The sequence below is a fragment of the Mchenga conophoros genome, linkage group LG18, assembly GCF_057382185.1.
Source record: "Mchenga conophoros isolate Kocher_MC1m ecotype Shallow Benthic linkage group LG18, M_conophoros_male_GT1.1, whole genome shotgun sequence".
Taxonomy (NCBI): Eukaryota; Metazoa; Chordata; class Actinopteri; order Cichliformes; family Cichlidae; genus Mchenga; species Mchenga conophoros.
The window spans coordinates 29,909,915-29,924,413 of NC_140543.1; the positions used below are offsets into that span (position 1 = coordinate 29,909,915).

Below are 14,499 nucleotides of genomic sequence, written 5' to 3' on the forward strand. Positions count from 1 at the left end.
ACTGAAATGTGGCCTTCTTTATAGGCCACTCCACGAGCCTTTATTTCTTCTTTCTAAGCCAGTCCTGGGTTGTTAGGATCTTCTTGAAAGGTCCACTTTTGGTTCAGCTTACATTTCTAATTTGTGCTTGTCACAGTTAACAACTCCATTGTGGATTCACCGCATTAGTAAATGAGTCAAAGGCTGTAGTTTGGATCTAGTATACTTACAGTAAGGGTCAGTAAATGCTCTTTTTCTTGTCATGTCCTATGAGTTTAAATGCAGCCCTGGACAAATACACAGTTATTTGGAAACTAAGCCACTTACTTTGCATTCTAATAATTATTTTCAAATTAAATTATTAGATTCCTTGGGGACACTTAAAGGCACTTTATTTCCTAAGGCCTTGAACAGCTCTAAAGACACTGTCATCTTAAACATACACTTAAGTAGCAAACAGAACAGCAGGCTCCACCCAACATGCTCCACCTGTTTCATCATTTCTGACTACTAATCTGGAAAACTTTATTTTCAATATTTACAGTTTGTTTGTTTTTTAATATGACTGATCTGTTTGAATTATTTAACTAATAGCACTTATTTCACCACAAAAATCCATTTTTGAACAATTTATCTGAGTCTAGTATATAGTAGTCTAACTCAATGGTCTCTGGGTTAGTTTGATGGCTAAATATCTTAATCTTAATCTTAGAAAGTCAAATTATAGCAAAAATGTGGTGCTCACCATCATTTTCAGACATATACTGTATATAAAAGATGGAGTTAGCCACAGTGACATCACTAACGCATTTTGCTGCAGCTATTGAGGGTTTTTAGAGGTAGAAATTACTAGAAGAGGGTGAAATGTTATGAACTAAAACCAGGAATCTCAGTCAGCATGCAGAAACTAAAGCACAGACTTCTTGTATGGACTTTACCACACAGGACGCCATATTATCTGTTAGATAATCCCAATAAAATACCACAAATAAGTTCAAAACAAGTCTAGCACTGTGATTCTGGTTAGTGTAGCAGAAACCTAGAGCATACAGTTACACTCCTGATTTTAATTACATTAAGAGTCGCTGAAGTTGAGCATTTTAACATAATATTTTACAACGCTTATATCCTGCTGTGATTGCCGCTCATACATTACAACTCTATTAACATCTGACAGCATTTACAGAGGCGCTTACTGGGCAGGGCTCGGGGATGTGTCTAATAAGGCCTCACCTTGGTCAGGGTAAGAGAAAGCAAATACTGCTTTTGTTAAGGCTTGGACAGAGATCTGAGCACCAAAGGGCTTTAATAGAGACCATGCTGTTGTAATTTTAGCTAATTAATGTTACAGGCGACTGCTGAATAAGCTCTGATGTTTGGTAAGGTTGGTTTTTGTAACACTGTTTAATAAGGGTATGCAGGCACACACACAGAAACACATTTTCCCAAAGCACGCGGACCCCATCTGGCAATCTGCTTATAGCTGTGAGATTATGTGGAGTTTTATTGAGAGACTGCTTGTTAAAGACCTCTAGATGGCAATGCTGTCTTCCTGTTCTCTTTTACCTGAAAAAATAGCCTGTCCTCATCACTGCAACCTTACATTAGCAAACAGTGGTGCTTATCAGAGTTACACGATGTCACAGTGTGACACAGGGAAGTTATGTCTCGGGCTTTGCTTAGTGTTTTAAAATCAAACATTAGTCAAACATATGCTGGTAAGAAAACTGGTGAGTAAATAGTAATATAGAGACTTAATGCATGTGGTGTAAAAGACAGTGGCAACAGGATGTGTGCCAGAGAAAGACTATGACCTCAGTAAACATCTTCCTGATGGGTTTATGGTCTAAGACTCTCGTTTCAAGTCTTTATTGTGAATTACAGTCCCCGTTACAGTGAGTCTGGAAAGGTAAGCTTTAGGATGGGCCGTCTTTGTGATTGACAGTTCGCTACCATGTGAGCAGGAATGGCCACATCTGGATTCAAAATACCGACAAGGCAAATGGCCAAAATGCTAAGCTCAGTCTAACAAGATAAGTGCATCCACACAGTATTCACTTGTTTCACATTTTGTCATGTTACAGTCTTATTCCAAAATTGATTAAATTCCTGCTTCACCTCAAAATGTGAAAAACAATACCCCATAACGACTAAGTGAAAATGGATTGCTTCAAATTCTTGCAAATTTACTGAAAGTAAAAAACTGAAATATAGCATAGCATGGCTCTGGGCTTTTCCAACTCCTTCAAAGTCAAAGAATTCAGCTAGACTTGCACTGTAATATGAACGAGTTAAAAAAAATCTCTGCCTTTGCTGAACCATATTTTTCATCTGTATGCAACATGCCAGGTTCCTTTGTAATAATTGCATAAATAAGCAGCAAGGCAATATTTTTCCTTTCTGTTTTCTGGACTTTGGTTGGCTAAAAAACAATGCTAGTATTAACTATATATTAAAAAATTTAAAACTTCCTATGAACAGCTTGTCATTAATGTTTTTGGTGAAACTTGCAATTGAAATTACTTTTACGTTAAACACACAACCACATCTGCATTGACGTCTGAATCAGGAAGGCATCACAGCAATGAGGAAATGAAAAAAAGATGTGTTGTGGGTGTATGTAGCACTGTGGGAGGACATTATTTTCCTAATAATGGCCAACCAAGCAAAGCCAGGCCGCAACACATAAAAAATTAACTTACTCAACGGAATCATGCATTATACTGCCAATCAGATTTAATGTCTTTTTGTGTCAGAACATCCCGGCTCTACTGGATGTCAGAAATGGACAAGTTTGCTTAAAATTCTGTAAACTGAATTTGACATTGTTGGATGACTGCACTCAGTGACCACTTTGTTAAATACATCTGCACATGTACTTCTTAATGTAAATATCTTAGTGCCCAATTACAAGGTAGCAACTTAATACATTTAGGCACACAGATATCGCCAAAACACCTGCTAAAATTCAAACCAAGCATATGAATGGTGAAGAAAAACGATTTAAGTAACAACTAACGTATGCAGAAGAGCACCTCTGATTGCATAACACACCGAGCATTGAAGCAGATGGGCTGCACCAGCAGAAGACCGCATTGGGTGCCACTCCTGTCAGCTAAGAACGGGAAATAGAAGGCTAGAAAAACATTGGGTGATCTGATTAGTTTCAATTTCCTCTCCAGCATTCAGATAGTAGAGTCAGAATTTGGTGTGAACAGCATGAAAGTATTGATCCATCCTATTTTATTCAATTCAATTTTATGTACAAGATGATGCCAGAACACAGCAAAGTCAGCTCAATGTAAAGACCCTACAATAATAATAGAGATAACCAAATCAGCAAGCAAGGCAAAACTTCCTTTTACCAGGAAAAAAGCTGTGGCAGAACCGGGCTCAGGGTGGGGCAGCCATGCGTGCAAACGGTTGGGGATGAGGGGAGGGAGACAGGATAAAAAATAGTTGTGCCTGTAGTGGTTGTAGTGTCGTGGTGTCCGAATATTTTCTTGGCACATTTTGGGTTCATTGGTACCAACTGACCAACTGAGCATTGCTTGAATGCCACAGCCTACCTTAGCATTGTTGGTGACCATGTCCATCCCTTTATGACCACAGTAGATCCTTCTTCTGATGGTCGCTTGCAGAAAGACAACATGCTGTGTTATACAGTCGTTTAAAACTGGTTTCTAGAACAGGACAATGAGTTCTCTGTACTCAAATGGGCTCCACCATCACCAGATACCAAACCAATAGAACACCTTTGGAATGTGGAGGAACTGGAGATTGATATCAAAGATGTGCAACTGATAAATGTGCTGCAGCTGTGTGATGCTGTCATGTCGATATGGACCGAAATGTCTGAGGAAGTGTCCCAAAACAAGTTGGAAACTATGACCTCAGCAGATACATGAGGTTGGTCTGACATTTCAGGTTACTCTGCAGAGCTGCATCATTTGCTCAAAAAGACTGTCAAAACAAAAACCTTGACTTATTTCCTAGGCACGTCCACAAGCTCCAGTGAGGAAAATGAAAAAACAAAACAAAGTCATGTTGGGGAAACTGACATTTACGAGTATTTAATTAAATTCAAAATGTAGCTTACAAATGGGAAGGACATGTACCATTTCCAAGAATCTACAACACACAAATTCACTCCGACTCTCTTGTGCAGTTTTTCCATCTTTGGGACGTCTTTTAAATCAGCAAGTTCAGTGCGACTGGAACAGCGTAGCATCACAGCACTCTTTATTTCTGTCCAGTATATCCTATAAGGACGTGTTTGAGACATTTAAACCAAAGTGGAAAAGCCAAAATCAAGTTTCTTCAGCAGAAGTGTCCTCAAATATCAGGCCTGACCAACTCGGGCTGTTTCACTTTCCTCTTTTTAAGCTGTGTGCCTTTTGCATTTTTTTTTTTTATAGTGGACGATGATCCACTTAAAAGCTACGACTGACAATGAGACAAAGTCTTATTACAAAACACATTCACAATGCGTCTCTGGCATCTTTGTCCCATTTTTTATTGATTTTTCCAGCGAACAATGAACGAATGAACAATGAACACATTTCTTAAACACGTCTTACTTCACCACTCCCGGCTGCATGAAAAGGACCAGTCGTGGAATTTTGAGAAATTTTATTTTTTCTTGTTTTTTTTTTTTGCATTATTTCTTACAACAATAAAGACGGCACAGAATACATAGCTTTACAAACACAAAGCACACCACCACCTTGGCTGCTGATGCTGCTGCCATTGAGGGAGGGGGGAGGTTGTGGGTTCCTGGAGGCTGCCAGTTCAGCATTGGCCATCCTTGTTTTCCAAAGACTTCTGCCCATTGGGAATTTGCCATTTCAAGGACCTTTTTTTTTTTTTTTTTTTTTAAAGTTGTTTTCTTTTTTTCTTTTTTTGCAGCATAGCAGAATGAGAACAATGTGGGAGGAAAAAGCTTCTTTTGAGACATGTAGGGGTAAACCAAACAAACAAACAAAAAATAAGACTGTCTAGAATATGATCTCAGCATGTTATTCCAATTAGCATGAAGCAGAAGTAGAGGTTAAAAAAGAAAAAGCTCAGCTGGACAATATGTGAACTAAAGAGCAGTTCCACAGTTCTGCTTGTTTGCGGGAACTCTTGGACAACGGGAATCTCTCCATTTAATAAAACTAACACAACATTTGTCCGCACACCGAGATCAGATCTACCTTTCTCTGAGGTACTCTGCAGAAAAATTACACCACCTAAATCTTGACCATCTAGTTTGAGTAGTTTATTATTACTTACAATTTTTCTTTAAATTCCTGTACAGTCAAATAAAACGTCAATGGATTTTTCAAAGGATCTCTTCTTTTTTAAAAAATACAGAAGGCTTCTTTTATTCCAGCCATTTTTTCCCCCCAACCCCTTCCAACCAAAAAACTGGATTTTGATATTATATATTTCTGTGTGTATCTTCTGATGGTCATGTGTGTATATGTGTGTGTGTGTGTGTGTGTCTATGTAATTTACACCCAACATTGTAAACATACATAGAACTATATTACATGTGCTTGCACTGCATCTTGTAAGGGGGAGGAGAAAATTTGGTTTACTGCACTAGAACACCACAAAAGAGGGGAAGAGAGAAGGGCGGGGCTTGTGAAGAGAAGAAGAAGAAGAAGGAGAGGAGGACGAGTAGGGCGAGTGTCAAACTCCTTTTCAAGGTTGTGAGGCTCCTCAGTTTGGTTGAAAGCTCAGTTTTAGTGGACAGGCTCTTATATTTATATTTTTCTTAAGCAACAGCTGGATCAAGCTATCAGTTTGTCTCTTCAATAGTGAACAAAAATAAGAAAAGAAGCTTTCTCTAGAGTCATCAGGGTGAAGCCCGCCATCCAGCACCACTGAAGTTCTGCCGAAGAGCTAGCAGGGAGGAGGGGAGTTAGATCCTGTATTAAGAAGTTCCTCTGAGGTCCACCTCCAGCAGTGTGAAGCTACAAGGTCTTAGTGGGCGTTTCCACTGACTTAGTCCTTCAGTGTAAGATCCCTCTATTTTACAGACAGTTATAGAGGTTCTTGTGTCATTGAGGCAGCGGAAACAACTGCTGGCAATTGGGGACTGAAGGTCTCCGGGCCCTTTTTTTTCCTCCCCTTTATTTTTTGCGCAGGTTACTCAGGAGACTGCTGACCATAGTCAGATTCAGCCAAAGTGCGCTTGCTTAGTCATTTGTTCAAGCCGCCCTCCTGGAAGAACTGGCACAGTCTCAAACACAGCTGTCGTGGAGGCTTGGCAGCTGCTGACCCAGGCCGCGCAACAGAGAGAGACAGAGCGAGAAGAACTAAAGATGATCGACGGGGAAGGAGACAAATCCAAGATGGAAGAATGGACCGGAAGGAACAAAGGCAGGGGTTGTGCTCTTTACAAGTAGACACGCCTCAGGTCTCCGGGTGAGGTGATGGTGTTGCACTGTGGGCACAGCTTCTTGTTTCCCTGTGATGGACAGACAAGCAACAGTTAGCTTGGTAGCTCAGAAAAATGTACCAACAGACATAACAATGAAGTGCTCACTCTGCTGATTTGGGACTATGAGCATGAAGTCCAATACAAGTTACCCAGTGCTCTTACTGCCTCCTCCTCCTGTGTGAATCTAAACCTGTTTGCTGCACATCTTGCCTCCCCTTCTGCCCTCTTCCTCTCCCTCTGCACTGCTTTGATAGTGTGCCATCTGCAGTAAAGCAGCAGGTGATAATATGCAACACAGGGCTGACAGCATAACAAGATTCTGAATGGGTGGTCTCACCACTGTCCTAAATCCCTGTTGCTTTCCCGCACCAACTCTGGCCAACAACTGCTGGCTGCAGGCGCATCCCTTTCTGACAGAGTCACTGTGCTGAGTTTACACTTAATGACGCAAGAAAAAAGAAAAGAAGCCAAAAACAGACCATAAACAAGTGAAGAATAGTGGCACAGCTGGAGTCAACTAGGAAAGGATTATATGATGTCATTGCTATGAGGAAAGTCTTAACATCAGAAGTGAAATGCACCCGTTGTGTTTCCCACAGATCTAGGTTCTATTTGTTGTAGATGATGGGGGGGTGGGGGGGGGGGGGGGGTGGGGGGTGGGGGTGGTTGGCTGGTGTTGTGATAATAAATAACTGAGCGACTCCAGCGTCTTGGACCGCAGCTTGTTCTGCTGCCGAGCTTCATAAGGTTGGCATGAGACTTTAGTATAGACTTGAGACTTTAGTATACGGCACACAAACGTAGGGTGTAACATCTGACATGGGTCCAACACAATCTGGAGATCTCGTTTGTATTTTGTGCACTTTTGAAACATTAATCGGTCAGCATAAATGTACCTCTGACCCCCGAGGATTTATAGGCTTCAATTCCTGTAAGCGCCTGAATAAACTCTTTAAAGCAGGTGTACCGATTAAGGGCCTAGACGGGAGTGATTTGGGAGTGACAGATGTCACATGCTAAGAGGATATGTTGCTCCACTAAAAAAAAGTCCAGAGTGAAGAAGAAGGGATGGGATGTGGGGTGTATGGGGGAAAAATGGAAAGAAGAGGAGTTTGGAATGGTTTAAAAAGTAATGAACATTTTCTTCAGAAATACCTCTCATAAATCACGTATCAAAGCATTGTTTAATATTATAAATTTAACTAAGTGTTATTTAAGCGATTTTATTGATACTCTGTTGAGGGAGCACTTCTGTTTGTTTGGAGGCCCGTCAAAGCTTTCTGCTGTTTACTGTGGGCAGTGAGCATGCATGGGTGTGTGCCTGTTACACTGGGCTCCAGCTGCCTCGCTCATTAAAGCGGTAAGTGGCTGGGCTGATGTTAACTAGATTCCTGGGCATTTACTTTGATCAGTTTGGCCCTCCCGGTTTTATAGCTGTCTCCAGGCTATGACTTTAATTCCCCATACATTAAACCAGCAGTGGCAGGATGCACGTCTGTGCACACACCTACACAGAAAACACAGGTACGCTGCAGATGGAAACAATGGAGTGCTTTCTTTTGAGCAATTAATAACAGAAGAATTAGAAAGCAGGCTAACTAATTTATTAATCAGGCCCAGACTGCCTTTCTGCTCGTACTCAAATGAAGGCCTTCTTAAATCACCTTAAACTGAAAGCATTTTTCAGACAATTATTAGCATGAATAAGGGTGGTAATGGTTGGGACTATTAGCTTATGTTGCTTTTATCTGCTATCATGTAGCTATTCTACTGGACCAAACCATTTCAGAAACACCACATTTAAAATGTATAGCTGCATACAAGGCTGAAATAGTCATCAGACATTCCCATGCATCATTCATCATAATCCCTGGAAAAATAAAGTCTACTCCATTCAGTCCTTGACATAGACCAGGGGTCGGCAACCTGCGGCTCTTTAGTCCTTCTACTGCGGCTCCGTGTGGTTTGGGAAAATAAATTAGAAGTATTTAGCTGAAGTGTATTTTATTTATGTTAGTTCTTTTTTAACTTGTAGTTCTAAATTGGAAGATTATTGTGATATTGAAATATAAAAATAAAATTATATTCTATTATTTTTTCATCGCTCAAAATAAGCGTCACACTCGCGGAAGCCGGTGTACCCGCCGAAACGCCGCGCATTTATCGAGACTTTCAACCCCAGGTAGGCCAATTATGGATCTTCGGATCCACATTATGTCAGCAGCTATTCTCCACCATGAACTATGTTAAAAACAAACACCGCCCACGCCTCACAGATGAAAGCTTACAGTCCTGCGTAAAGATGAAAGTGACTTCGTACAGCCCCGATTTGCAGACGCTGTGCGCAGAGGTTCAGGAGCAGAAGTCGCATTGTAAACATATCACGGCAGACCCGACGATGTTTCCATGAACATGCTTTTCAGCATCTCTTTTTTGAACACTTTACACACATGGTTGCTGTACGCATACAGCCGGCTGTAGCTTTGCAGCTCACAGCCCGACACATACCAACAACAGCATAGAGAGCACAGACGTTAAGGTGGCGAGGCGTGATTGCGGGTGCCGCTCAGGTGCATCGACCTCTCCTGCAGCGGTGCTGCAGACCACGCCCCGCCACACACATAAACCAGGCAAAATACATATTTAGGCAGAATTTTGCAAATATCTATTTTTCATCTTTTAGCAGCATAGTGCTTTTTTCCAGTTATTTTTTAAAAGTCAGATCAAGGCTCCACAAGCCCAAAGGCGATATGAGGGTGGCGACTCACAACAGTTGTTGTTTGCTACATGGATCATTTTAGTTCAGCTGGGTGTCTTTCCTTTTGTTATATTTCTTTAAGAGTTCAAAATGTGTTAATTACATAAATAAAATGTAATTTTCTCTGTAGCACTTTATGGATTTCATAAGCAACACACCTTAGTTGTTCACACAAAGCATAAAGGTAAAAAACAATATATACAGTGTTATCTTCATTTTAGATGTGAAAAAGTATTTGCGGCTCCCAGTGTTTTCTTTTGCGTCAAAACCGGGTCCAAATGGCTCTTTGGGTGTTAAAGGTTGCTGACCCCTGACATAGACGATGCCACATGGTTTAACACACTGAATCTAATGCAGACAGTGGTAGCTGGTCCACCAATCAGCAGCCTGCCTAAGCCCAAAAAGGATAAACTGAGCAAAGTGTGAAGAGTTTTAGAGATTTGAAACTGCATCTATAAACTGAAGGTGATTCTCTTCATTCAAAACACCAGCGAGATGCTTTAGACTCGTAAAGACTCAAGAAGACAGCTTCGATTAGAACCCTAGGACTGCTGATGCAAGGCTGTCTGCACACTAACCCAGATGTTACTCAGGAAGTTCTTTAAAATTGTATAAATAGTGTACTGGCTAAGGTGTACTCAAGTTTAACATCTTCCCCAGGGTTAGGGTTAGTCAAAATATTCCAGCAATCAATGTTTTTACATCATTCAATGAAGTTAAAAATCAAACTTTTTAGGACACTGATGCAACTAATACTGTATACAATGATGTGGCACTAATGATCAGCTTATTTGTGATCGTTTTCCAGGTGGGACGGGCCTGTGGGTATGTTGATGAGTACAATTAGGCTTCATGGGGAAAGGGCGGCAGGGGAAACAAGGTGAGACGAGAACATTGACAACATCAGATATTTCATGGAGGGAAAAGAGGCGATAAGAGCAAAGACATCAGAGAAAGCTGTTACCCTTCTGTTTACCCTTCCAGCTGTAGGAACACTATTTTCTTTTGCGCTCCATTTACCACATTAGCAACAGCTAACTGCACACTACTGAATATATTAGACTAACTAATAACCAGCAAAACCGCAGTGGAGGGGCGTGTGTGTGGTGTGTGTGTGTGTGTGTATGTGTAGACCTAAGGCAGTACATAGAAGCCAGTGGAGGCTGAAGTTGACCACTTTATTCCAACATTTTAACAAGCCTTTTGGGGACCATTCCATCTAAGCCTTTCCCTGACTGAGGCTACAAGTGTTTGCACTGAGCGTGCTGAGAGAGAACGGGTCATTTGGGGAACATTCCATTTTAGTTCCTCCCTACGGGGCATGAATACAGAGAAAAATTCACTGACTATGAAATGAGGCCGAAATAACTGCATGTCATGAGGACTTGCCCCGTAGCACTGAGTGTGTGTGCGAGTGAGATGAAGTGTGTGAGTTTGAGCGTACCAGAGTCCTGAGCCAGCATTCTTCACAGTGGACGTGCCAGCACTGGATGGAGGTGAGCGGCATCGTGTAGGAGTCCTATTAAAAAAAAAAAAAAAAAAAATTTAAACTACATCGGATTCACGGGACACTCACTTTAGCTAGCAACAAACAAGTAACGCTACACAATCCCTGACCGACAAACAGCATGAAATCACTAACCACGGAAAGACAGCCAGCAGCCACAGAACCACTGAGCAAGGCAGCGTATGGGAAATTGAACCGGCAATCTGCGGGTCACAAACGTACACGCACACGTGCACAAACACGACATCGGCCAGGCAACGGGCAGAGACAGAGGGAAACGGGCAGGGAGGGGGGAGATGAGGGAGGAAGCCGTGAACGAGCCCTGCTGGGCGTCCTTTTCTTTCCCTCTGGAAAAGAATGGAGATATGAGGGAGGAATGAGGTGAGGGTGGGAAGAGGAGCGGAGGAGGTAAGGAGGGAGGGAGTGCCTTACCCTCCGTAAGGGCTGTGGGAGGAGCCTCTTTATGCCGCTGCTGTAGCCACCAATCACAAGGCCCCTGTACAGGCAATACAGGCCGAGGGGGAGGGACTTAGGCTGCCTCTCTCCGACCTCATTGGCCCCTATGCTCTTGAGCTCCGCGCCTGACTGGATAGCAGGCTTCCTCTGCGGAAGGAGGAGGAGGAGGAGGGAGAGGTGGGGGTTGGAGAGGAGAGGTTGGGGGCGAAAGGTGGCAGCTAATCACAGAGCCAGGCTTGTACTGATCGCGCACACACATACACCAAAGAGCAACAGAAGACGCGTGTGGACAAACACAAACCCACACAAACATCACGGTGTGTGCTAATGACAGCCAGAAAGTAAAGTGAGGCTTTGAATACAACTTCTTCCACCTTTGATTGGATGACAACTAGGCTAAAATGCTAAGTCAACTGGAAAAGCTCAGATCTTCAGGAGTTTTATCTCATTGGTTAGATTTTACAAGTGCGAAGAAACATTTACACTCTGAAAGTGCAACTGAGGCGTGAATGTAAAATAAATGGCTTTTTTTATGCTGACCCTTCACTGACATTGCTAATGGAAGAATGGGCTAAGTTTTATGTATATACCACAAAATGACAACAACAGTCGCCTCAATGTGCTTTATATGTATATAAAGACCCGACAATAATAACGGAGAAATGCGAACAATCAGCCAAAACCCTATGAGCAAGCACATGGTGACAGTGGGAAGTAAAAACTCCCTTTTAACAGGAAGAAACCTAGAACAGAACCAGGCTCACATTACAGTCTTATTTATCAGTTTACTTGTAAAGGCTCTTTTGATAAATATGTCCTTGTAGTATTTTTTTAAACTTGGTCTCTTACAGTCACCCAGTTTAATTAAGCAAAGAGCAATACTACACTGGCTAATCTGAAAATTCAGGCATGTTTAAATGTCGTTGAAATTTCCTTATATGGAAACAGACATTAAGTACATCTAAGTAGTCTTCAAACAGTCTAAATATTTGCAATCAAGCCCATCAACAACCTTACTTTAAAACTGAAATATCTCAATATTTAAATATCTGAATATATTGAATTTCCAAAAGTAGTTTAGGACAATCTTCAAGCACATTTTAAGTTCCTTGCCCTAAAATGACCAATAGATGGGGGTAGAAACCCACAGATAGTGCTGAGCTGCATCACTGAGATACCCTCAGCATCAGTAAAGGCTAACAGAGAACTTGAGTCAACTTGATACAGAGGGCGAGCATTTCCACCAGACAATCAGAAGGTAAAAATGAGTAAGAAATATTTGCAGAAATATTGGTGTAGAGGTGACAGCGGTGGCGTTTAGACTGAGTCATACATCTGCTCAAAGTGTTTGTGCATCTACTTGATGCGGTGGAATCTCCAGCTGCTTCAAAATCTGCCAGTTAGTGAGAGTAATCTGATGACATTTAGATCAGACCCAGTGACAGGGAGGGAGCCCAGTGACAGGTTAAAGACAGACAGAGACAGATTAGATGGAAGAGGCCTGTGTGTGTGTGTGTATGTAGACATATTTGTATTTCTCTGTATGGCTTAGTGTGTGTTTGTGTGTGTGCGTAAAACAGATGAGGGACAGTGACAGATGAGCAGAGAAGAGCTGTGTGCTCATGGGGCAGTGAGTGATCGATCGCTGTGCCTTGCCCTCCGTGTCACCTCAGGCACCCAGCGACCTTTAGGAAGCGCAGGCGCTGGTAATTACCCGCCTCACATGCATACACACCAACAGGCTCTCACACACACACACACACACACACACACACACACACACACACGCAGCAAGCACAGGATGCCGACGCTGCACTGTCCACACGCTTGAAGAATGACAGGGTGGGTACTTGACACAAAGTGGGGGTACACAAACACTGATGTGAGGTGTAGGCGCAACTGCATCTCAAGTGTCTGATGGACCTCTATATTGTCCCTCATGGCTTTAACTATTGATCTGTAAGGTCCAATCAGCCATCAATACAAGCTGTGACGTACAGGAGTGTCTTTTCACCTAAAAAGTCAAACTTCGACACATTTTTCACAGATTTAACCTGCTTTGTGCACAGCACAGTCAGGACGCTATCTCAGAATTTGAACATACACATATTTCTGTGCTCCTGAGATGAAGCTTGACATGATAAGAAAAATGATTCGCTCTGGAAATGTGATAGCAGACAATCGTGCCAAATTGCAAAGCCATGCAAAGGGCCACAACACAACAGCAACACAACACCAGCAGCACTCGGGACAGTGAAAATGCTCCCACGAAGAGCAGAAATGAGATGCGTGCAGGTAGGGCTGTTCAATATAACGATATATATCGGATGGCGATATAAAAACGTCTATCGTTTCATTTTACGCTATCGTTTGTTTCGTGGTGTTGCAAAATAAACTGTTTACAGCAATATTTTTTCATCTTTTTGATGGTCACTGTAGTGGCTATATTAATTTCTTAAAGTTCTCTCTTTCTCTTATATTTAATATAACCACACTACAGATGGACAAGCGCCTGTTTTTATGCGTTGACGGTAACACCATCACATGTCTGCTTGTTTATGTTCCACATAAACCTTTCACAATAAAGTTCAAGATGCTGTTGAGACTTTTCAAAATAAACTGAATCACGTGAAAGAGCAGATTATTTATGGGTGAGAAGTAAAAAAAGAGCCGCCAGGTGCTAAAAAATAAACCTTAGACTCAAACGTTAGAACAGGCTTTTCCCCGCAGCACGCCGTGTAATAAATACTCACAAAGAAAACGGCGGCCGTTACAACTTATGTCTAAAAATTTATCATTTCATGCATCGGTTAAAACACTCGACTCCAGCTACACGACGCCCAGCTGGAAACACTTCACGCAAGACGAGCTGCCCGAGATTCACAGAATTTACAGAAAATGTTACATTTTTGTGATTTATATCGTTATCGGGACGATAGAATTCTTATATCAGGATATGAGATTTTGGTCATATCGCACAGCCCTACATGCAGGTGCTTCACATATTTCTGCAGCACAAGTACACAACCTATAGTAAAACACACAAACATTATCGAACAGAAAAATCGGTCACTCAAACCGAGCAGCTAGATATAAAGATAAGCACTCTGGCCACAGTGAGTATATTTTTAATTTCTGTTTGCTTGAAAAAAATAGGTGAGGGTAGAGGGTTGAATCCCTCTTCAAGGTAGAAAGTGATCAGTGGTTGCTACTTACATCCACTGAATGCACTGACTGTCCCAAAAATACAGCACATTCTGGTATTCAGATAAGCCTGTGACATGGGACAGACCTTATCAGCCCTTGCTACGTATCTGGCCTAATAAAGTGGAAGGTCAGTTTATAGCCCCCCCCCCCCCAACCGCA

The 14,499-nt window shown here is 41.9% G+C and overlaps 1 protein-coding gene across 3 annotated transcripts in view; it reads right to left on the reverse strand.

The window, feature by feature from the left end:
* Positions 1-4,479: 4,479 nt before the first annotated feature.
* The window catches only part of rnf220a (ring finger protein 220a), a 162,170-nt gene continuing 152,150 nt past the window's right edge, over positions 4,480-14,499 (reverse strand). For 2 of the 3 annotated variants that reach the window (XM_085253761.1, XM_085253760.1), the window contains exons 13-15: positions 11,110-11,280; positions 10,615-10,689; positions 4,480-6,439 (exon numbers count right to left, since the gene is read on the reverse strand). In XM_085253761.1, coding sequence (XP_085109887.1) covers positions 6,368-6,439; positions 10,615-10,689; positions 11,110-11,280 — 318 coding nt within the window. In that variant the 3' untranslated portion in view covers positions 4,480-6,367. The remainder of the gene's footprint in view (positions 6,440-10,614; positions 10,690-11,109; positions 11,281-14,499) is intronic. The other variant, XM_085253763.1, reaches the window with a different exon arrangement.